At 38.3% G+C, this 24,017-nt stretch overlaps 5 protein-coding genes across 6 annotated transcripts in view; 4 read left to right on the top strand and 1 right to left on the bottom strand.

Annotated features, from left to right (window-relative positions):
- Positions 1-6,720, bottom strand: part of tbc1d32 (TBC1 domain family, member 32) — a 58,847-nt gene extending 52,127 nt beyond the window's left edge. Inside the window, exons 1-10 of one of the 2 annotated variants that reach the window (XM_067417964.1) lie at positions 6,396-6,720; positions 5,721-5,918; positions 4,975-5,136; positions 2,923-3,100; positions 2,726-2,797; positions 2,490-2,615; positions 1,028-1,106; positions 813-916; positions 664-725; positions 413-563 (exon numbers count right to left, since the gene is read on the bottom strand). In XM_067417964.1, the coding sequence (XP_067274065.1) occupies positions 413-563; positions 664-725; positions 813-916; positions 1,028-1,106; positions 2,490-2,615; positions 2,726-2,797; positions 2,923-3,100; positions 4,975-5,136; positions 5,721-5,875 (1,089 nt within the window). In that variant the 5' untranslated portion in view covers positions 5,876-5,918; positions 6,396-6,720. The remainder of the gene's footprint in view (positions 1-412; positions 564-663; positions 726-812; positions 917-1,027; positions 1,107-2,489; positions 2,616-2,725; positions 2,798-2,922; positions 3,101-4,974; positions 5,137-5,720; positions 5,919-6,395) is intronic. The other variant, XM_067417965.1, reaches the window with a different exon arrangement.
- A 76-nt stretch (positions 6,721-6,796) lies between these two features.
- Positions 6,797-10,103, top strand: hsdl1 (hydroxysteroid dehydrogenase like 1). Its single transcript, XM_067417966.1, has 4 exons — positions 6,797-7,183; positions 8,811-9,256; positions 9,348-9,551; positions 9,652-10,103. The coding sequence occupies exons 1-4, from the start codon at positions 6,964-6,966 to the stop codon at positions 9,721-9,723; spliced, it is 942 nt and encodes a 313-aa protein (XP_067274067.1). The 5' UTR covers positions 6,797-6,963; the 3' UTR covers positions 9,724-10,103.
- A 1,841-nt stretch (positions 10,104-11,944) lies between these two features.
- gja11 (gap junction protein, alpha 11) lies at positions 11,945-13,864 on the top strand. Its single transcript, XM_067418684.1, has 2 exons — positions 11,945-12,150; positions 12,743-13,864. Exon 2 carries the CDS (start codon positions 12,763-12,765, stop codon positions 13,657-13,659), a length of 897 nt encoding a protein of 298 aa, XP_067274785.1. The 5' UTR covers positions 11,945-12,150; positions 12,743-12,762; the 3' UTR covers positions 13,660-13,864.
- Positions 13,865-14,299: 435 nt separating this feature from the next.
- Positions 14,300-16,501, top strand: gja13.1 (gap junction protein alpha 13.1). Its single transcript, XM_067417962.1, has 2 exons — positions 14,300-14,433; positions 15,164-16,501. The coding sequence occupies exon 2, from the start codon at positions 15,186-15,188 to the stop codon at positions 16,050-16,052; it is 867 nt and encodes a 288-aa protein (XP_067274063.1). The 5' UTR covers positions 14,300-14,433; positions 15,164-15,185; the 3' UTR covers positions 16,053-16,501.
- Positions 16,502-18,464: 1,963 nt separating this feature from the next.
- Positions 18,465-23,802, top strand: gja12.1 (gap junction protein, alpha 12.1). The gene is made up of 2 exons (XM_067417959.1): positions 18,465-18,537; positions 22,410-23,802. Exon 2 carries the CDS (start codon positions 22,444-22,446, stop codon positions 23,209-23,211), a length of 768 nt encoding a protein of 255 aa, XP_067274060.1. The 5' UTR covers positions 18,465-18,537; positions 22,410-22,443; the 3' UTR covers positions 23,212-23,802.
- Positions 23,803-24,017: the final 215 nt, after the last annotated feature.

Genomic DNA, 24,017 nt, shown 5'->3' with positions numbered 1-24,017 from the left:
TCTCTATCTAGGTTCACAAAACCATCTAGGCTCAGAGTCAGCACAGCATGTACACAGAGACATATCATAAATTATAGGAAAGTTGCTGACCGCTAAAATCATTTCTCAATCTTGCCATCGACACTCTCCACAAGATGCAGTAATGGATCACACGCAGTCCACTGACTACATTACTATTGGTTGTCGCTCCCAAAAAATACACCTACATCCTGTCGCCAATAGTCACTATCTCTCATGTCGCCGGAAATCACCAGATCTCCAATTAAATGCATGAAAATTTGCTCCATCAAACTCCATTAAAAGTTGCTGCATGTCGCTGACAGTGTGAACACAGCTTAATTTAGAAAATGGCAAGCATGTGTTTTGTTATGGGGTTTTGGTTGTTTATTATTTGATAAAAAACTTGGCTCACCATCCATTTCTTAAACCAGGTGGCTTTGATATCCAGCAGAGAGATTAAGTGTATAGGCTCTAGGGATTTCTCTGAGCCGGGACTGCTCATGCCTTGTTCAGAATGCAGAGCGAGAAGAGAAAGGGTGTTCTCAATGATTTCCTCCATGTACCTAGAGCACAGGATGAAATCTAATTTATACTCAAGAATCTGACACAATCAAGATATAGTATACAATATTTGGGAAATGGAATTGAGGAGAGAAAACTCACTTCTCAGGGTGTCGTATCCAAAATGTTGTTACTTCCTTTTGAAAGTCGTTCATTAATCGCATCTGAAACGACCAAAAAGAAACACATGAATCTATATCCAAGTATCCTAAACTTTATTCATATGCAATGAGGTGGGAAATGGCATATACCTGTTTGAGGAGTCGAGCCATATCTGGTCTGTTCGCATCAATACTCGTAGAGCCACTGGGAAAACTCAACTTGTGATACAGGAAATGAGCCTCCAAGCTTTTTGCTGAAAAGTCATGTTGACACTTCATGAGAACGAATTGACAGACTGTTCCTTCTCATATATACCGAATATTAAAACATATTGCATGCTGCTAAAGTAACTTTAAACTATTACCAATGCTAGCGTAGATATCCTTAGTCACATTTAATGGAGAAGACGAAAATGTTTTTGCAAAAAACTGGAGGACTTTATCCTGTGAAAACAGAATGATATGTTCATGACAGTGTCTGTGATACTTTTACCCCCCGTTTCACAGACAAGGTTTAAGATAAAATGTGTCTGATCTTTTTTAACTAAAAAGTAACTTGCATTGACATATCTTAAAATATGTCAGTGGGATTGTTTTGTCTCAAGATGGACACTGGTAATGTTTTTTAAAGTTTCTAAAATGTTACTTAAATGCCCTAATGAACTAAGGCCTAATCCTGGCTTAATCTAAACCCTGTCTGTGAAACCGGGCCATAAAGTTTTAGTAATTCTGTTATGTGTCATTGTTATTATTATTTTTTTGCTTTTATTTCATTAAATCAAACTAAACTAAATTAAAATGAGAAATGTTGCTTGGCAACTAGCTGAAATAAAATACGTCTAAAGGCTGGAATACACTGCACGGTTTTTGCTCAGATTTTCCCCCCTGATTTGCAGATTTACGCATCAACAATAGTTTCAGAAAGTCAGTATGCAGATTTTGGGCAGATGGTGTGGATAGATTTCACAGAACATCACACAGTGTATGATGGGCAAAGACTCTTATTTTTTTTTGCTTCAGATTATGATTCCATCCAGTCAGAGAGTATCAAAACAAGTTTGATATTTTGAGCCGATTTTAAACATACATATCATAGAGCATGACTCGTCACTACTGAAACCAAATCTGTCCTATATCTACCAGTGTTGCAAAAAAATACAATATAAACACAAAAGCATATGAACAGACCACGAGTAACAAGTTAGCCTCAATATTTGAATAATCAGCACAGATAAAAACAATTGACTCCCGTTGTAATCAGTAGAGTCCATACTGACCCATATTTTTTTATTTTGTAACTCAGCAATCAGTCTCTACAACTACTGCGGTCATATTGTCTATCGTTTTAAAATCAGTTCAGATTTTAAAAGTCGTAGTGTATTACAGCCTTACATTTTTCCAGTTTAATTTATTTTCAGTTAACATTTAGGTAACACTTTAGAATAATGGTCATTAGTTAACATTAGTTAATATATTAACTAAAATTAACTAAGCATGAGCAGTACATGTGTTACTGTATTTTGTGACCATTATTCTAAAGTGTTACCAACATTTATTTTATTTCAAGTAATGAAAATGTTTTTTTTTTTTTAATGGTTTAGTTAACTATAATAACCTAAATTCACAGTATTTAATAAACTCCTATATACTGTGAAATTCAACACTAACAGTGGAACGGGTCATGGCCTCTTATTCCACATGAAGCCACTTATCTGGAAACTGCTTGAAAATGTTGGCCCTCATATTTCCACATTCAGCAGCTAGGGAAACAGTTTTGCTGTTTGGGCCATGGCTGAGGTCAGTATTTATTTAGCACTTAGCTCTTACGCTGAGCTCAGGGTCAGGGTCAGTCAGCGCAGCAGAGAGGTTTCTGCGCAGGCCTGTCCAGCTTTCGCAGCTCAGGACATCAGAGGGCGGGGCATAGCACAAAGACTGCAAAGCTTCCCAGCGAACCTGCAGTTAAACACATCAGGATGACTGCTTTGAGCTGAATCAAAACCACAGGTCTCTCTTTCTATAACTGAAAAAATGGAAAGTGGGTGTTTTAGAGAAGGAGTTTTCACCTCTCGTGGTCTACCGGGGTCAAGCTTCTCAGCGATGACTTGCAATTGTTCATGTTTCATAAATGCATAGCTCTACGTGATGAAATCAAAGACATTAGTTAGTGATTCAGTCAATGGTATGAAAAGCTGAGATAAACACTGTGATATGCTTGTCAAAGAAAACATAGGAGCCCCTTGTAAACTAATACAACAAAAACCTGATTGAATGAAGAGTCACTGTCAGAGCAGTTGTCGGTGTAATGGTTGCTTGACTGCTCATGTTGGATCTTCCTGTCCATTTCCTCTTTCTTCAGCTGATCTTCCTCAAATTTATTGATTAGTGATTCCACAACCACCATCATGGTCTGTTTCAGTGTCTGCATCATCTGTTTATAGCTACAGATTAAAAAAAGCAAGTCATTCAAATCATCATCATTTTCTAGTGAACAGTGAGGAACTAAAAGTAAACATCATCACTTTGTTCTAAATCGGAAAATGTTCTACTATATAGTACGCAAAAAAAACAAGAGAATAGTATGTGTGAATATACACTGACCAGGCATAACGTTATTACCATGAATAACACTTAGATGAAGTGAATAACACTGATTATCTCTTCATCAAAGCACCTGTTAGTGGGTATGATATATTAGGCAGCAACTTTTGTCCTTAAATGCGATGAATTAAAAGCAGGAAAAAACGGCAACCGTTTTTGATGCGAGAAATGGGAAGCGAGTGATGGGAAGACCTAGCTCTTGTGGGGTGTCCCGGTCTGCAGTGGTCAGTATCTTTCAAAAGTGGTGGAAGGAAGGAACAGTGGTGAACCAGAGACAGGGTCATAGGCGCCTAAGGCTCATTGATGCACATGGCGAGAGAAGGCTGGCCTGTGTGGTCTGATCAAACAGATGAGCTTCTGTAGCTCAAATGGCTCAAGAAGTTAATGCTGGTTCTGATAGAAAGGTGCCAGAATACCCAGTGCATTGCAGTTAGTTATGTATGGAGCTGCATAGTTGCAGACCAGTCAAGGTGCCCATGTTGACCCCTGTCCACTGCAGAAAGCACCAACAGTGGGCACGTGAGCTTTAGAACTGGACCACGGAAAAATGGAAGATGGTGGCCTGGTCTCATTTTCTTTTACATCACGTGGATGGCGGGGTGCATGTGTGTGGCTTTCCTAGGGAGCACAAGGCACCAGGATTCACTATGGGAATAAGGCAAGCCAGAGGCATTGTGATGATTTAGACAATGTTCTGCTGGAAAACCTTGGGTCCTGCCATCCATATGGATGTTACTTTAACACGTAACACTAACATAAACATTGTTGCAGACCATGTACACCCTTTCATGAAAAAGAGAGAATGTGGTCTCTTTCAACAGGATAATGCACCCTGCCACAAAACAAAAATGGTTCAGGAATGGTTTAAGGAAAACAAGTTTGAGGTGTTGACTTGGCCTCCAAATTCTCCAGATATCAATCTAATCGAGCATTTGTCGGATGTGCTGAACAAACAAGTCCGATCCATGGAGGCCCCACTTCACAACTTACAGGACTTAAAGGATCTGCTGCTAACATCTTGAAGCCAAATACCACAGCAAATCTTTAGGGGTCTAGTGGAGTCCATGCCTCGACAGGTCAGGGCTGTTTTGGCAGCAAAATGGGGACCAACACAATATTAGGAATATTGGTCACAATGGTATGCCTGCTCGGTATAGTATTCAAAAAACAGTAGGTGAAAAGTACCCGGATGACCTACTACTTCTGTCGAGATTCTGAAATATACATTAGCTGGACACTTTACTATCCAATAAGGCAATGGGAGAGGATTTATGAATGGTAATTTTACATTAATTTACCAGGATTACTGTGTGAATGTTGATACTAGTGATTGTAATGTTGTGATTCATCCTGGAGGTTTGGTTTATGTCTTAGATGCTTTTTTATTCAAAGAATTTAAAATAAAATAAAATGAAAATAGCTGTTGGAATTTAATTGGTCTGAAAATATTCATATATCAAACTACTTTCAAATTGCATTGATGCAGATATTTTTGCATCATGCAATAAGGAAAGCCTCCAGTTACATGAAAACACATATATTCACTTCCATCACTGCAGTTCATATTAATTCAGTTTCAAAAGATTCCTGACAATGTTTACTTTCTTCATTGCCTTGATGCAGATGAGTTTACATCATGCAGTGAGCAAACATTCACAAAAGCATTGTATCATATAAAGAAACACATGGAAAGAGGAATCATAAAAACACATACTGTGTGGACTCCCTAGTTCTTTTGGTAACAGCGTGAACCAGACTGTCCTGCCCGGACCCAATAGCATGACTGTCACCCCTGGTAAAATGCTCAGTCTCCTCTTCAATAACCGCTCCCAAACTGCTCTCCACATACTCCCGCAGATACTTCACAAACTCATAGCTGAAGAACAGAGGGAGGGCACAAAAACAGGTCAAACAAACACTGATCACAATCTTTTTAAAAGGATAGTTCACCCAAAAAGGAAAAAGGGTTAAAATTAAGATTTACTTACCCTCAAGCCATCCTAGGTGTATACAATCAGTTATTTTAAAAATTATTCTTTACCCAGCATCCATCGGTTATAAAAGTAATCCACATGGCTACAGGGGGTTAATAAAGGCCTTCTAATGTGAACCAGTGGATTGGTGTAAGAAAAATATCTATATTTAACAAATGATAAAGTAAAAATATCCACCTTCCATATTCAGCTTATTTTCAGCATCTTCAGCGGGAAAAAACGTAATTGGCGTGACAATTAATTTTATGATGCACTTTATTGGGCTTCAAATTTTGGGCTGCTATTCACTCCGATTATAATGCTTGGATTAGCCAGGACATGTTTTAATAAAAATCTGATTGCATTCGTCTGAAAGAAGAATGTCATATAGACCTAGGATGGTTTGAGGGTGAGTAAATTATGGGATAATTGTCATTGTTGGGTGAACTATCCCTTTAACAAGTACTGGAAGAGGTAAATCTCTAACTTGTGAAAGTGCTTGTCAGTTTCCTCCAAATGAAGCAAGATCTCTTCAGCACATTCTACCGATGGTGCTCCTGAGATTCTGTCTTTGACACTTTTCAGGAGCTCTCGCAGCAGGGTCTGGAGCTCTGCCTCATCCTCGCTGGAGAACTGAGACATCGCTCCTCGGGGGGTGTGATCAGCTCTGCTCTTTGGGGATCTCCTGCTTAGAGAAGCAAGGTGTTAAGTAAGGTGTGTTTGGCTTATAGTAACAGTGGTGGGAAGAAAACACAGTCTACACAGTGTTTTCCCACAAAGTTTAGATTCCTGGAATAATTTTAAAACAGACACTTGCTGCATGCTACTCCTTCATTAAATGCAAAAGCAATTAAACAATAAAACAAACAAAATAATAATAATATATGATTCATGCTAAGTCGTGTGCCCAAATCTGATACAGTACATATAATGTTACCTTGTACACAAAACAGGGCTAACTTAATAAAGCTAAACATGAAATATAGATATATTATTAATAACATTTAGGCTACCCTACATCGGAGTAATATATTACAGGTTAGAAATACGTCACAAAATATTAAAACTGAGATGATCAGAATTCAAGTGTTGGCATTAAGCTTATTTGTTCTCCTAAAAACCTTAACATTACACATACAGCTCGAGTAGTTTTAAACATTACCTGCAATATTTTCACATCATGTGTCCAAACAGACGCGCTACATCGCTTTCATAACAGTAGAAATCATCCATAATCGGACCCACAGAGATGTGTATAAATAAGCTTAGCATCCGTTAGCACTACCCGTTTCTATGGAAACAAGCACAGCTGAGCTGAAGCATCCGCAATAAGCGCTTACAAAACACTTCTTATATGTAAAAATACGCTTCACGGCACAACCGTATCATTTTTAAACATGGCTATCGATATTTACGAAGCGAAATTTAAAAAATAAGACGATAAAACCAAAGAAAGAAGAAGAAAGAGGATGTTTTCATGTGCTTGACGCTGACTGAAGACGGTGTGTTGATCACGTGACGGGAGTATATCACATGACTTTTAAATGTTCCGGGTTTCCTGATTCACATGATGGGACGAGACTGAAGAGGAGAATCTGGTGAAATAGTACTTGTATTAACAAATATAGTCAGGCTTGTTGAGTGCAGATCAAATAATTGAATATAAACGATTTACATTTTTACATTGGCAGCTAATATAGAGTGAACAGTTGTACAGATTTTAGCTTATAATGGCCGCTGTTGACAGCTTCCAGCTTTTGTATAGAGAAATTGCCAGATCATGCAGCTGTTATGTGGAAACGCTGGCGCTCGTGGGCGCGTGTTACACAGCCAGCAAGGCTGTTGTATTTATGAGGGACTGCTATAGTCTGATAAGGCTTCATTTTATTCCTCGTCTTCTGGGCCATAGAGATCTTAGTCAGCAATATGGACAATGGGCTGTCATATGTGGTAGGTTTCATCATCTAACTTATGCATTGAACCTTGATGTCTTAATATTATAACACGAAAGCTTATTTCCGAAACGGAATACAACTAAATAAATAGATTTAAAAATATGTTATTTGTAAGTTTATAGTCCTATCTTAATAGTTTAAATTTGTTCCTTGCAATTCTAATGGTCCAAAAAAAGAAAAGGTCACAATTAAGGTCACGCCTTTTTTAATTTTCTTTTAGTGGCATAAAAAAACAATTGCAAGATGTAAGCCCAAGGTACATTTCCATGACAATAAGTACTGAAATATACTGTATTAAAAATAATGTAATAAAAGTATTATTACTTATTTGTACATAAGACAACATTCCCTAAATACATTCTATGCATGTCAGGCCAGTATTTGCAATGTCACTTTCTAAAGAAACTAAATGCCTATAGATTAAACATATAACGCCCCTGGCATCACCGTTTTTGTAATTTACACGGAAACGATAACGGTACCGTTTTCCAAAAATTGCACTTTGAAACGGTTTTCCAAAGTTTGGTTTTGCATGCCCACGAAACACTGTTTTGTGTAAAGAAAATGAGAAATTCTCATCAAAAGGTGTCCCTTTCCCCCACCCGTGGCACACACTCTTGCAATTGAGTGCTGGGCAATTTCCGACCATTTCTTTTTTTATTTCGGCCACGGTCCGAGGTTGTGAGGTTCCAGCATTTATGGCGTCTGCAACCTTTTGCCACTCAAGTGCCTTTTTGGCATTAGTAATGCCCACACTGTACCCTCCAAACAACATTTTTCTCCTCTTTTCCACCTCGCCAATGATAACTTCTACTTCACATTGAGTGAAGTTACGTTTTTTTGATTTCCTCTTTGTGTTTGCTATGATTTCGCAATCGATGAATATTTACTTGTGGGCGTATCATAAACCATTTATGGGCAACTATGAGCATGACATGAAGCCGCAAAAGCTGCGCTACTTTTAGAATTGAATGTGATTTATTAAAGGAAAACTGCGTAGGATGTGCGTGCACACAGTTTTATAAATCTGAATATTTCGGTGCGTACGCACGTCCTATGTTTCCGTATGTTACTTGTGTCCTGACGGGAACGCCCAAGCCGCAGCTGGACCCTTCTCCCTGCTCTGCTTCATACTACAGTAACGTTAATAACCGCATCCATGAACATGATTTCTGCCTATCCTGATTCTTTTCCACTGGCTGTGAGGTGAAGACCACATGTCCCAAGATTCTGAGCTACAACCTGGCGTCATCAAACTACGCCTTTGTTTTGTATAGGCACCCTCTAGTGAACGGAAAAAATTACATAGTGTAGCTTTAACAGCCAAAGCGCATGTAAAAAGTTTTCCATTTTTAGTTGAAAACGGTTTCGTGTAAACAGCCTCCAAGAATTCTGAAAAAGCGAGTTTATAACTAACAGTTCTGTGAAGAACAGTCAGAAATGCGAGATGTTCACTAACAACAATTACTATTAAAAATAGTCAGAATTGTAAGATAAAAGGACACAAATAGCCTACCTTTTTTATTCAGTATTTCGGTATTGGAAATAAGCTATAAAAGAATACTAATATTTTACAGATAATTACCTGACTTGCATAAAAACAATTTATATTTTTTCCATAGGTGCTTCAGAAGAAATAGCGAAAGCATATGCAGTGGAACTGGCCAGGCATGGCATCTCTGTGATTCTGATTAGCAGTGACATCAGTAATATGGCTGACACTGCCAAAACCATCTCAGACACTCACGGGGTAGAGGCCATTTTGATTGAGGCTGATTTCAGTCAGGGGCCCATGGCCTGCAAACCTATAAAAGATGCCATTGCCGGTAAAGAAATTGGATTCATCATTAACAGTCTGGATGGGTCTCTGGACACCTCTCAAGACTTTACAGATCTCTCTGAATCTGTAGTGTGGGACACTATCAATAAAAATGTAGTGGCTGCCACTCTCATCACCCGCCTGGCACTGCCTGCTATGGTGGAGAGGGGAAAAGGAGCAGTGGTCAACATTTCTGCTGGGCGCTGCTTGCGTCCGACTCCTAGAAAGGCTGCTCTCTCTGCATCCACGGTCAGAATGTCTGTTTGTCTACTCATTTTTCATCCAGTATGTGGTGCTTTACTTTGTTTTATGATTCAGGTGCTTTTTCAATTCCCCACAGGCCTTTTTCGATAACTTCAGTCGCTCTCTGCACTATGAATATGGTAATCGAGGAGTCTTTGTGCAGAGTTTGCTGCCTTTTAAAGTTGCATCTCAAAGATCTGCTGGCTGGCTGGTGCCAAGCCCACAAGTGTATGCCAGCCATGCTCTTTTAACTCTGGGCATCTCTCACCGAACCACAGGATACTGGCCTCACACCATACAGGTACATTTTAAGTGACTGTGGTGGGTTTCCTCTTTCAAAGTACATGGTATGTGCAGTATATTTAGTATTTCAATGCTTTTCTGTTTCACTTTTTCCGTAGTTTGGACTGGTTCAATGCATCCCTGAGTGGGTATGGATTCTGGGATCACGTGTGTTCACAAGAGCCACCTAACAGGGATGTTTCCCCTCCATGTGAAAGAACTGTTTTTTCAAATTGATGTTGCAGAGTTTTCTTTGACCAATCTTAGAACAAAATTAGTGATTAAAGTGTTGAAACTTCAAATCAACTAGTTCCTTTAACCTCTCATATTGAGTTCTAAAAGAAATGCCTCAGATTTACAGTAAATCTGTTTGCACAAAACTTTTTCCAAGTGGTTTGAAGGGTTGAATAATGATGACAGTGGTTTTGCACATTTCTTTTTGACTTAAAAAGCTCATATTAATATTTATATAATATATTTATTTGCATTTTTGAGTATACTGGCTATACTGCACATTGATAGATCATTGTCCCATTGTGTAGCCAGTGTTTGGTTATTGCGGTATATCTTCTCATTGTTTGTTGCAACAATGAAATTATCAATAAATATCCTCAATGTGTATAAAAAAGTTGTATTAATTTTGTGAAAGTTTAGTGAAAGACTGCTTGAGCTCTTTATATATATTTTTTTCCATTGTATAAACCTCAGTCATGCTGACACAGTATTATCTCTGAATGAGCAGATAGAGGTCAAATGTTATGTCTCAACTGCCGAGAACACATAATGCACATTACTCACGTAATCTCACTTTCATTACCCCTAACAGAAGTACAAAACAACAACTGTACTATACTTGTTTTTTGTTTGTTTTTTCTACGCTGGATTCCTCCAATGAAGTTAAGTCTTTATGGAGTTGGAGAGTACAATTATTTCAGAAATAGACGGAATTAGACGTCAAGAGTTAACTACTTTTTTCCTACTTAAAGGGTTAGTTCACCCAAAAATGAAATTGATGTCATTAATGATTCACCCTAATGTCGTTCCACACCCGTAAGACCTCCGTTCATCATCGGAACACAGCTTAAGATATTTTATGTTTTAGTCCCAGAGCATATGCAGTCAATGCCCACTTCACTGTCCATGTCCAGAAAGCTAATAAAAACATCATCAAAGTGGTCCATATGTGACATCAGTTGGTTGATTAGAGTCTCTTGAAGCATTGAAATGGACAGTGAAGTGGGCATTGACTGCATTATGCTCTGGGACTAAAATCTAAAATATCTTAAACTGTGTTCTGAAGATGAACGAAGGTCTTACGGGTGTGGAACGACATTAGGGTGAGTCATTAATGACATCAATTTCATTTTTGGGTGAACTAACCCTTTAAAGGAGCACTATGTAGGATTTTTTGCTGTAAAATATCCAAAAACCACCAGGCAAGTGTTATACATTTTGCTCAGTTGAGTTCTTACAATATAGCAAATGTTTCCAACTATTTGTAAATTGTGAGAACATTGCTATTTTAGAGTCGCATGTCAATGTCTTCATATCTGCGTTACCCTCAGTTTTATTCTGTAGAAACGCTTTACTCTAAGCAGTGTGAACAAAAATCACAGCAGCTGCTGAGTGAACGCAGAGAGTAACGGCATACGAATTTTAAATACACTTAAATAAACAGATAAACAGAGCTGCGTTACCTCATACTCATGACCGGAAAAGCGGAAATGGTGCCCCGGCACCGACTGTGCCAACACTGAACAATCTTCACATAAAGTTCTTCTGCTCGCTGTGTGTTGCATAACAATTGCTCCAGCGGCCTTACTCATCTCCTTTAACACTCTGTCCTGCTCTGCTTCATTCTACAGTAGCGTTAATAATCACATTCATGAACATGAGTCCTATCTTGATTCTTTTCTACCGGCTGTTTGGTGAGGACCACATGTCCCAAGATTCTGTGCTCAAACTCGCCGTCATCAAGCTACGCCTTTGTCTTGAATAGGCGCCCTCTAGCGGATGGAAAATGTACATACTACAGCTTTAAAGTGTCTAATATTTTGTTCTAACAATACATTTCTCAGTTTAATATGCCACAGGAACACTGGCTCAACATGCTATAAGTTTTGGGGTGGGACTATTTGTGGGAACGGACACATCACATCGGAACGTCATCGAGTATCTCAATACATTGGTGATGTTCCGACATGACATTGAATGTGACCAACTGAAAGGGAACAATTGTTTTGCTATTCAGACATTAGTTGTGCAGAAATAACCTCATTATTTATTGACATCGAACATGACCGACTGGAAGGGAACGTCTCGGTTACATATGTAACCCTCATTTCCTGAAGGAGGGAACGGAGAGGTCACGTCGGAACGCTACCGACTTATTGGGATCTTGCATGAGAAACACAACTGAACATATTCTAGCTAAATGTTCCAATTCCAGATGTCAAGGCTGAATGTTGTGAGGCTACACACTGATAATGTGACAATCTATGTTTTGGTTCAAAAGCTGCCTATTCGATAGGAATTGGATGGCTTTGAGAAATCCTGTTAAACACATCTCCCTCAAGTCCTCACTGAGCGAGCAAGCCGCCTTCTCCGTCTTATATTTGGTAAGTAAAAAGTAATGATTTGTCATTTATATGCTTGTTTATGTTTGTCTCTTTTTCAAGAATCCTGGAAAAAAGTATCCACAAAGTTCCCACAAAAAAGCAGCACAACTGTTTTCGAACTTGAAATGCTACTTGAGCAGCAAATCAGCATATTAAAATGATTTTTTTAAGGATCGTGTGACACTGAAACCTGGAGTAATGATGTGGCTAAAAATTCAGCTTTGCCATCGCAGGAATAAATTACATAGCTCAGTGAAATGTTAAAATGTATAGCCTCCAAAAACTAAACAAAACTTGATGTGCAATGTGATCTGAAATGTAAGTGTAGCAGACAAGATCAGAGCAGACAAGTATTGAAAATGTAATCCTTATGCAGATTATAAAAAAGTGACAAGCTGAGCTGAAGATGTATTACTATTGTCATTATCAGTGTTTTGGGTTTTCAAGGCAAAAACCTTAGTTTCTGTGTACGTTCTGTAAAACAACCTGGTTTGTCTTCTGACTTAACAACCCCTTAGTGCATAAGGCATTATTGCACATTAATTGATGCTGAACTGCCCTGTCCGATTAATAATGTTTTTTTTTCTTTCAGAAATTCGATTAACATTAAAGATGGGTGAGTGGGACTTCCTAGGAAGACTGCTGGATAGAGTCCAGACACACTCAACGGTGGTGGGAAAAATCTGGCTCAGCGTACTGTTTGTGTTTAGGATTCTAGTCCTCAGTGCCGGTGCAGAGAGAGTGTGGGGCGACGAGCAGTCGGACTTCATCTGCAACACAGAGCAGCCGGGGTGCGAAAATGTGTGCTACGACCAGGCGTTCCCCATCTCGCATATCCGCTTCTGGGTACTGCAGATCATCTCTGTGTCCACACCTACTCTGGCCTACCTGGGCCACGTCGTCCACGTCATACACGTTGAGAAGAAAGCGAGAGAGATGTTAAAGAAAGAGTATCAGAATGAGCAAATCAGTCTGTTCCTCAAGAAAGGCTACAAATTTCCCAAGTACAGCAGGGACAATGGGAAAGTCAGCATTCGGGGGTGTCTCTTGAGAAGCTACATTCTGAGCTTGCTATGTAAGATACTTCTAGAGGTGGGTTTCATCTTTGGCCAGTACTATCTTTATGGCTTCACCCTTCAGGCCCAGTATGTCTGCGTCCGTTTTCCGTGTCCTCACAAGGTGGACTGCTTCTTATCGAGGCCCACTGAGAAAAGCGTCTTCATTTGGTTTATGCTGGTGGTGGCCTGCATCTCTTTACTTCTGAATGTGATTGAGATCTTATATCTGTGCGCCAAGAAGATCAACGAGTGTCTAAACCGTAAAAAGGACTACATCATCACCCCCGTGACCCCGGTTGTGAACAGGAAGGACTTCAAAAATACAGATCAGGTGATCCAGAACTGGATGAACCATGAGCTGGAGTCTCAGAGGAGGGAACCTGGCAATGAGGCAACCAAGAGCGTGGCTTTAGAGGAGCATAGTGATGACATGCAAGAGGTCCATATCTGATCAGCAGCCTTCTGTACACAAAGCCTTTCACACAGTCAACATAAGCAAACATCCACTGATCCAACTAACTCATGCAAGTTCGAGACCCCCAAACTCCAAGCACACAATGACCCCCTCTCTCTGTTTAACAAATCAATACTGGATTGCTGAAATTTCTGATCTGTTTTTGTTTTTCTGTCATGTATGCCTGAAAATGTACTTTGTAGCGAGGTTTAATAAAAGGTTTCTTGTATTTCTGTTCTGCTTATTTCAATAATATTTAAAAAAGCTCATCTTATACTCACCAAGCCTGCATTTATTTGATCAGAAGTACAGTAAATTTAGTCATTTCTATTTAACACTGCATTCTTTAGTCATCATCCTTCATAAATAATTTTAATATACTGATTTGGTGCTTAATAAACATTTATTATTATCCATGTTGAAAACAGTTGTGCTTCTTAATGTTTTTCTAGAGACCATTGTACTTTTTTCAGTAAAATAATATTATATATAATGAATCGTATTATTATACATAATATTAGGTGTCTGGGTCAGGTACTTAAATGTGTTACATATCATTGTTAGAGCCTTTCAATCATTAATTTGACACTCCTGTGTACCTACATTCAAAATCTAGTTCTTTTCATTGCTTACCGTTGGACAACGTGACAGTAGGCCACTTTCAGCTATTACGCAATCTTAGTAAAGCCCAAAAATCAAGGTTCAACTGTTCTCGGCTATCACTTGGTATGCGGCTTAGTTTCTAATAGGAAGAGGTGCAACTCGCTAAAGGTAAGTGTGAAATCAATATGATATTGTTTGTATGTTTCTGTTCATGTATACATCGTTTCAGGTCACAAATATGAAAGCTATTTCCCATGTGGTAAAAAAAAAAAAAAACGATTATTTAAGATTAAATTAAATAGTAATTATAATGTAACTGTTATCAGGCTTATTGAGTCGTACTCATCAGAGTGCTTATTACTAATGTCTAGTTGATTGTCTTAGTAAATGTTCATTACCTTAAGACATATGCTTTAAGACATCAAATGTTTTAAAGACATTTTAGAGAACTATTTTAACATGTTTGTTTTAAATCAGTATTTTCATATTTTATATTTACACGTTTATTCAATGAATAAGATTCAATATTGTTTTGTATGAAATTAAGTTGTGAGAACCTCTGTACATTTGAAAAAAAAATGTGCATTATTAATTTTTTGCCTGCACCATATGTTAATGTATTCCAATAATTTATGCATTTTATATAGTTTTATAAAAATGTAACATTTATTAAAAACACCTTTTATAGTTTTTAAACAGTAAATAATCTCGTTTTGCTTTTCTACTTGTACAAATCTGAGTACAATAACTGAACTTGTTTGAAGGACTTAATTATTAAGTATATTAATCTATTAAGAGTATGCCATTAATGAAGTTTCATTTAAAGGCTTATTGATTAAGTTAAACCTTAAGTGGACTTTGTAATTCATCCGTTTTCCTTCCCTCTCTTTTTTTGTAGAAAAGTCTGAGCATCAGCAAACATGGGAGACTGGGGATTTCTCTCTGCGTTATTAGACAAAGTGCAATCTCACTCCACCGTCATTGGCAAAATATGGATGAGCGTCCTCTTCATCTTCCGAATCCTGGTGCTGGGAGCGGCGGCGGAGAACGTTTGGGGTGATGAACAGTCTAGTTTGGTTTGCAACACGTTGCAGCCCGGTTGCGAGAACGTGTGCTACGACTGGCAGTTCCCCATCTCGCACATCCGCTTCTGGGTCCTGCAGATCATATTTGTGTCCACTCCAACTCTGGTGTACCTCGGCCATGCGGTGCAGGTCATTCACCAAGAGAAAAAACTCAGGGAGAAGATACAAAGACTCGGCGAGGGCCACAAGTTGAAGTCACCCAAATACACAGATGACAGGGGCCATGTCAAGATTAAAGGAAACCTGCTCGGCAGCTATCTGACCCAGTTGTTTTTTAAAATCATCCTCGAGATTGCGTTCATCGTTGGACAGTATTATTTATACGGCTTTATTATGATTGCCAAGTTTACATGTTCCCAATCTCCTTGTCCTTACACCGTAGAATGTTTCATGTCCCGTCCCACAGAGAAGACCATCTTCATCATCTTTATGCTAGCGGTAGCCTGTGTGTCTCTGCTACTGAATGTCGTAGAGGTGTTTTACCTGCTGTGCACCAGGGTGGGATGCCGAACCAGCAAGAAACGCTCACAAAATCACATCACTTCGCCTAGAAACCCCGCCAGTTTGTCATCTTCCTGGCAGATGACATCGGAAGAAGCTCTGAGGCAAAACCAAATGAACAAGCAATATGAAAGCGGTCAGAGTCTTGGAGGAAGCCTGGATGGGGCGAAAGAAGAAAAACAATTGATGGAAGACCATTAGATTTTAACCAATCTGTCACGTTTTAAGAGAAACATCTCTACAGTTAATTTTCCAAAGCCCTTAACTGATTTTACAGTATTTTACACACTTGAAAAAGAAAGTATTGTTATGATACTTTTCAAAAGGATTGTGTCATCATTTAATTATGTTATGATCATTTTGTGCATAATACAAGTTTGGTTTGGATAGTGTTGATATATTTGTTAAAAAAATGCCAAGTGTTATATGATTGTATATACTGTGTGTAAATATATCTAAGACTCATAGTCCATGTCTTGTTTGTCTGATGTTGTCCATTTTCATTGGCCACATTTCCGTTACAAACGGACAAATTTATAGCGATGTGTATTCTAAATATAAAAATCTGTTTTGTTCAGAGGGTGTCAGTGATGTTCAGAGAGCGGACTGACAATATCCTTGTTTGAAATAAAACTTTTAAGACAACAGAAGTCTCTTTCTTCACAAAATATCTAGTCTAGTTTAAAAAGCACATAATGAATGCAGTTTCATGAAGTGACAATAGATTTATTCAAAATCACACACACACACACACACACACACACACACACACACACACACACACACACACACACACACACACACACACACACACACACACACACACACACACACACACACACACACACTTGTTGCAAAACTCTACACACAGTAATTTTGCAAGACACTAAACACACTTAACATATATTACACACAAAAAACTATCATGAAGTCACTTCCTTGCAATACCAAAGCACTGACTGGCAAATTACCGCACCGTCCAACCAATTGGTTTAACACAGTCATCGGGTGTGCAAACACTTGTTTGCTTAATTGTAGACACACCAATCAGGTGTATAAGAACTATAAAAGCAACAGGTGAGTTCATCGGTCTTCAAGCACAATGAAAAGAGTCAGAGAAAAAGTAAGCGGAGGAGGAGAACAAGGAGTCCTGTGAGCAGACGGAGGTAGCAGCAATGCAAGGAAGGATTCTTCATTCAAGACATTTCTTTCCAAGGTGTCTTGCTAATGATTACATTACCTGCGCTGTTGATGAAAATCTCTGGCCAGATCCAGCTAAGCCAAGAGACAATGTCTAGGTTTTTTTGTCTGTTTGTTTTTTTACAGTAAGCTTACAGTATAATATGTAAAGGGACATTTTGTTACAGTATTATGAATGTCCATGTCAGCATTTTGGGCATGTTGAAATAAAAAATGAGTTTCTTCAGTCTGCAAAATTGGTCTTGGTTAGTGTTTGATGGATTTATATTATATTTGTACATTGATGGTAACCTACTCTAATCATAGGGAAGTAGAAGTGCTAAAAGTGTTTTAGGTTTATCACAGCAGAGTGTAACTCGTGCAAAGAGAGTACAGTAATTAGAAACGTGTGGTTTTTAAACAGAAGTGTGTAGTTTTTACAAGAGTGTTTAATTATGCAAAGGATCTGTAGTGTTTTGCTAATTGGGTGTGTGGTTGTGCTAATTGTGTGTAGAGTTTTAAAAACACGGGCCCTGTTTTGAAAATTGTGCTTAAGCAATCCAAAAAAACCTGTAACTGTTTTTTTTACCCTAAAGACATACATACCATGTTTTAAAGACAGTAATGTTTAAGGGATTTTAACATATTTATTTAAAATTAATATTTGCACATTTTCAAGGAACATGGTTCAGAATTATCAACCTGTTTCCTGTGATCCAGTAAAAATCTCTGCATTGTGTGTGTAATAATATATTACATAAATTCATTTAATTTAGCTTCATCAAATTTAAATGTGATGCATTTATTAATAAAAGTTTTTGAATTGTTGTTCTCCTCTACCTTTCATTGCACTGCAAGCTGCATTAAAATAGTTGCATTATCTTTATGTTGATGTATGTTGTTCTCACATATCTCAAATATAGCTACACTGCTGATTTTTATCACTGTTCTTTTACCGACTACAGCATAGAATAACTACAGCTCAGACGATGAAAACCCTAAAGCACTAAAACTCAAACATTCATTATGTTATAAAAGCTCCTCCTTTTGTGAAAGCCAAGACAATATTTATTTTGTTGTCTTTTCTCGCGGTGAAACGTTTAAAAAACAAAGTGGTTTTATGTCCCAGTATTCATTGTGCTCAGGAATTCCTGCCATGTTATGAATCACACCGATGACAAATCAATATACCATGCCAGGCTTGTGTGAATTGCATGTATATGAGTGTGTGTGTGTGTGAATACAAAGGTACAGAGATCTTGTCTTGTATGTATATACTTATCCTAGATTCTAACATGATTAATAATTAACTTTGTGCTCAATTTTATCCTGCTATCCCAAATATGGCCATGGAACTTTAATCAGATGTCAAGAAGGTGACAGTCAAAAAAAAAAAAAAAAGAATTGTGCAATCAAGTGCACTGAAGTTCAATCTTTACACCTGACACTGGCATTTCATCATTGAGCAACACAGTCAATCAGCAACGGGCTGAGACGCAAGTCACAGGTAAAAATATACGGTTTTAATATTTTAAATTTTTGTATAGCTCATTTATTTGCTATTTGCTCATGTATATGTGTATTATGTATTAAGTTTCATTTAGAATTCTAAACAGGTAACATAATATAGTGTACTGATATACAGACAGAGTTTGGTGATTGCTAAATGTTAACCATTCTCTTTTTCGAACTGAATGCTAGATTGGAAAAGTCAGTCATTCACATTGTTGAGTATCTTGAAGGCTGCATGTTGAAACATTTGCTTGCTAATTAGTTACATATTCCCTTTTTGTCATTAAACCATAAATAATGCCTATAATTGTTTGTTTTCAAAAATATCATTATAAATAAATACAAATTATTTTAGTTTTAATCGTATTTTAACCTTGGTCGCTCTTATCTTCTGAACCTTACAGTGTTGTCACAGTCAACTAAAGTACTGTGGTTAAGTTTCTTTCTTTTTCTTTCTATACATAAGTATACTTATTCCCTAATAATCGTACCCTTCTGCTGAAGCTCACACGCAGTCTACTTGGAGATAAAATGTTGTGTTGACATAATTGATGCAAGCAAGCATAGTTTTTTAGTTTTTTTAGTATCTATGCAATGTGTATTTTTCCAGTCACTGAATAATGACAAAAAATATATATATATAGTTGTTGTAATGACATCTTTTTATAATTAAAGGCCAGAATAATAGTAATATTGTCTTTCTTTCATTACTGATAGACATTCAACATTACAGTATAATTAAAAGCTATATCAATTGCAACATTTATTAGGCTTTAAAAAATATCAACTTTTAATTTAAAGGTGCCGTGTGTAGTTTTTATGAGGATCAGACAGAGTTATCATTTGACAGAAATGCAATGTCATATACATAACTATGTTTTCAGCGGTGTATAAAGACCTTACATAAACGACTATTATGTTTTTATTACCTTAGAATGAGCTAGTGATATCCCGATCTGATCACGTGAACGGAAATCGTGATTTCAGCCTCGATCGGAATCGGACATTACCTCCCGATCAGGACATCGGATATTGTCACTATTTTATTAACACATCAATAGTTATGCGATGGCACAGAGTTAGACCCTTTTGCTCCGCATGACGTCACTTTTTGTTGTAAATCAAGCCTGCAGTATCCCTCTCAGAAACTGAAGCCTCCGCGCCTCGATCGCCCCCAGGTGGCCGCTGGTCCCAGTATAGCCGCACCTCTGTGTTTTCTAATGGACGCGAGGCAAACTAAACGATCAAATTACACTTAAAATATTTTTTTCCCCAAAGGTAGTTTATGTCATTGAAGGCAGTTATTATCACGATGATTTCATTTCAAGTGTTCGTTTTTAAAATAAGTTTAGTTTAAGTTAGTTAAAACGGGCGTGTGATGTCATGATTGACAGCTGAGATCGACGTCTTCTCTGAGTGAAGTCTAGCCTGACAAGCCAGACCCACATCAAGATGTTTGGTCTGGAAACTCACCATTGATGGCTCAATCCGAGGGGCGGGATAAACGGTTGTCTTTCAAACTCCCTCTGCACGCGATAGGATAGCGCTACAACCAACCAGAGCAACGAAGGTGAAACAGAGCTTGTTGATAGATTAAACATTCACCGTATCCGGTAGGCTAAACTCCGAACACATCTTCCCTTTTTAAGAATGACTTCAGTGCCGTTCTTTGTTCTTTTCTCAGAGAACAGCTTAACTCCAAGTCTTCCAGGCTCGCGGTCAAAGCTGATTCGAAAGACCGCCGCCGTTCGCCAGTTTCTGTGTTTACTAGACAACAGAAGCACGCAAACGCAACTCGGCCGTCGTCATTATGGCCCCGCCCGCCGACTCTATACACGATGTGATTGGCCCGTCCAGTTTCTGAGGAATACAGCTCAGACGTGTATTGAGAGTTCCTATTAAATTTGGCAGATTAAAAAAAGCAGATTAAATTTGCTGCCGCTAGGGTGCGTCTAGATTTCTAGGCTAAGTGAAGTCGTCACTGAGGCACTAACTGACTTTTTTCTGGATTTTTGGGAGCAGATTGGCGCTTTAGCTTTAATTTCTAAATTTTCACACCAACATAATTAATTGGTTTGCATCTGTGAGAGTACGGGCGGGCTTTTTTATGTTTACTGTTGCACTTAAATCCAAAAATGAAGAATTTATGTTATTTATTACTTGATTGTTCAAGCTACCTCACAGAAGTGCTGTTTGTTAACAGATTTGAATGTTAAAATAAGGCGAATTAAATAAAAAATAAGGAATAAGGATTATTTCTTTATTCTTTTTTTCTGTATTATAGAAGTATCGGATCAGGACTCGGTATCGGCAGATACTCAAAATCAAATGACTCGGACTCGAGGGCAAAAAAACCCCTGATCGGGACATCCCTAGAATGAGCCATTTCTATCTTCATACACCGCGGGTCCCCTTACAGAAGTCTCCATTTAGCGTCGTCATTTTTCTATAGTAGCCCCAAATGGACAAACTTCTCTACAGAGCACTAGTCACTCTCTGCTCTCTCACAATTACATTTTTGTCTTGTGTCAGCCACCATAACTTCTCGATGTGCTTCGAAAGGGAAGGGTGACCATTGGGTGATTGCAATTCACAACCTCACCACTAGATACTGCTAAAATGTACATATTAACTGCACTATTATAGGGTTAGTTCACCCAAAAAAAATTATTTATGTCATTAATGACTCTAATGTCGTTCCACACCCGTAAGATCTCCGTTCAGCTTTGGAAGACAGTTTTAAAGGAGTACTTCAGCGCTGGGAAGATGAATCTGTTTTTAAACTGGGTCATTAGTAGAAATATGAAATTATTTTTGAATTTGGTGCTTTCTAGACTGAGAAAAGACAGAAAATGTATTTTTTGTCTCCTGGGGATGAAAGACAACAATTCCCAGAATGCTTCGCTCCTCTACGAGGCCACTCGCAAAGCAACGGAATCACTTTCACTTTCCCACCGCGACCGCATTCATTTTCATAGAATCAGTTCAGTTAGAGAACAGACACTACAATTAAAAACTGAACGTGTCTGTTCAATATGTGATTTAGCCGCTGAGGGAGTCTCACAGCCCAAAACGCTGCAGGAGTCAGATATATTGACAGTCATGGATCAGCTCGTGATGAGAGCTGAGTTAAACGCGTCCGCGACATAGATTCACAGCGCTTGTTCAGTCTGCCATGTTTTCAGTTCATGCCTTTGAAAGCTTAACTTTCATAAGAATTAGTTTGAGAAGTTGAAAGACTTACTTAGCTCAGCTGGCCGCACCGTTTAAACATGAATTCCAGGTTTGTTTTCAATCCTCAAATATAGATTTGAACGGTTAGGAATCAGCGGATTGATTCATGATTTGGATCGCTTGTGAAACTGCCAAACTGCTGAAATCACGTGACATTGGCGATCCGAATCATGAATCAATCCGAAATAAGTGTAAATATATTTAAGTATATAAATATAGTTCAGGCATGAAAGAGTGAAAGAGAACTCAACTCTGCACGTCTTTCTGTGTATTGTGACTCATACGTGTGTGTGTGTGTGTGTGTGTGTGTGTGTGTGTGTGTGTGTGTGTGTGTGTGTGTGTGTGTGTGTGTGTGTGTGTGTGTGTGTGTGTGTGTGTGTGTGTGTGTGTGTGTGTGTGTGTGTGTGTGTTGAGTCTTGAGAATTGAGTCTTGGAATATAGTCTTTTTTTTGGTATGTTTTATCCTTTTTGGAGTAGCCACTTCTCTATGAGCCACATAATGATATGCAAGTAATGATCCCCAAAAGCATATGGGTTTTGAATTACATGTTAGTGAGTAAATAATGAGATTGTTTTCAGCATTTTAAGCAGATCAAAAATTAACAACTCAAAAATGCTGTCTTTCTCCCCTAGTTTTCCAGGCGCAGAAGACACTAGAGGCACAAGCATGGGAGAGTGGGGCTTTCTCTCCAAGCTGCTGGACAAAGTGCAGTCTCACTCCACGGTGGTTGGGAAGGTGTGGCTCACTGTCCTCTTTGTCTTCAGGATCATGGTTCTCGGGGCAGGGGCCGAAAAGGTGTGGAGCGATGAACAATCAAAAATGATCTGCAACACTAAGCAGCCGGGTTGTAAGAACGTGTGCTACGATCACACCTTTCCAATCTCTCACATTCGCTTCTGGGTACTTCAGATCATCTTTGTGTCCACACCAACACTTCTATACTTTGGCCACGTTCTGCATGTCCTCCACAAAGAAAAGAAACTGAAACTGCTGTTTGAAAGCCATGCTGAAAAGCAGGGCATCAAAAAACCCAAATACACAGACGATCATGGCAAAGTTATAATCAAGGGCCAATTGTTAGGTAGTTACCTAGCCAGCCTGTTTGCTAAGATCTTGCTGGAGGCTGCGTTTATTGTAGGCCAGTATTATATTTACGGTTTCATAATGATCCCTAAGATAGAATGCTCCCAATCTCCTTGCCCTCATACAGTTGAGTGTTACATGTCTCGTCCCACAGAGAAAACCATTTTTATCATCTTTATGCTGGTGGTGGCGTGTGTCTCACTTCTTCTGAACGTGATTGAGATGTTCTACCTGATATGTCGCCGGTCAAAGAGACATCGTGGCACACAGATGTCGGCGTTCCCGCAAGATTTGAACGGAACCAAGTTCAAGATGTACATTGCAGGAACTTCAAAGTCTAGCAAAACTTAAGAGTGAAAAGATTGTTTGGTGTTGTAAGTACTTTGTACATAGGTAAATCAGGCTGAATCTTGGTATTAAAATGAATGTAATTTTGTGATCAAATTGTTTTGCAAAGTTTTAGTTTAGCTGTGAAATGACTGAGCAAATATTGTAAACATTTTTTGCACTAGTTGGTACATGGTGCCATAGGACATTTCAGGTACATTTATATGGACTATGTTTAACTTCTAACCTTTGTTGAGGTCATGACTTGTCATATTTGACAACGTATCTAATCTTGCCACATTTTTGTGATGCTCTAGGGAATTGTCATAAACTGACATTACATTTAGATAATAGTTCATTATGTAACAGACTGCAGTTTCATATTTTCAAGAGTAATTTCTTATCTTCCTATTTGGTTAAAGCAAACCACGTGGAACTATATGAGAGTAGGCCCCTACAATGTGTTAAAACCCTTATAAAGAATGTAACAAATGTATTTTTTCTTCTTTTTTTTCTTGTTAAATTAATGTGTTGCTCAGCTATTGATGTGTAGGGAAACACGGGAACTGTGTATTGGAAAAAAGAATTAAAGGAGAATCCAATCCAAACATAAAACTGTAGCATCATTTACTCACCCTCATATTGTTCCAAACCTCCATGAATCCAAAAAATAACAAAAAAAGCACGATTAAGATATCATAGAAGTGTGTCTCGCGTGCTTTTGGAATCGAATTGCAGTTTAAAAATGCGCATATTTTAAGTATTTAACTCACAGATATTCAAACATGGCCGTGTCTGACGCGTCAAACGTTGTTTATCCTGTTATTGCT

Source organism: Pseudorasbora parva, chromosome 15 (assembly GCF_024679245.1).
Source record: "Pseudorasbora parva isolate DD20220531a chromosome 15, ASM2467924v1, whole genome shotgun sequence".
Taxonomy (NCBI): Eukaryota; Metazoa; Chordata; class Actinopteri; order Cypriniformes; family Gobionidae; genus Pseudorasbora; species Pseudorasbora parva.
Note: the sequence above shows the minus strand (reverse complement) of the source record. Positions and strands in the feature narration are given on the sequence as shown.

Bases quoted from the DNA above. Each gene is read 5' to 3' on its own strand.
- gja11 (XM_067418684.1), top strand. From the start codon at position 12,763: ATGGGTGAGTGGGACTTCCTAGGAAGACTGCTGGATAGAGTCCAGACA.
- gja12.1 (XM_067417959.1), top strand. From the start codon at position 22,444: ATGGGAGAGTGGGGCTTTCTCTCCAAGCTGCTGGACAAAGTGCAGTCT.
- hsdl1 (XM_067417966.1), top strand. From the start codon at position 6,964: ATGGCCGCTGTTGACAGCTTCCAGCTTTTGTATAGAGAAATTGCCAGA. The intron at 9,257-9,347 runs GTCAGAATGTCT...AATTCCCCACAG, and splicing joins CTGCTCTCTCTGCATCCACG to GCCTTTTTCGATAACTTCAG. The intron at 9,552-9,651 runs GTACATTTTAAG...CTTTTTCCGTAG, and splicing joins ACTGGCCTCACACCATACAG to TTTGGACTGGTTCAATGCAT.
- gja13.1 (XM_067417962.1), top strand. From the start codon at position 15,186: ATGGGAGACTGGGGATTTCTCTCTGCGTTATTAGACAAAGTGCAATCT.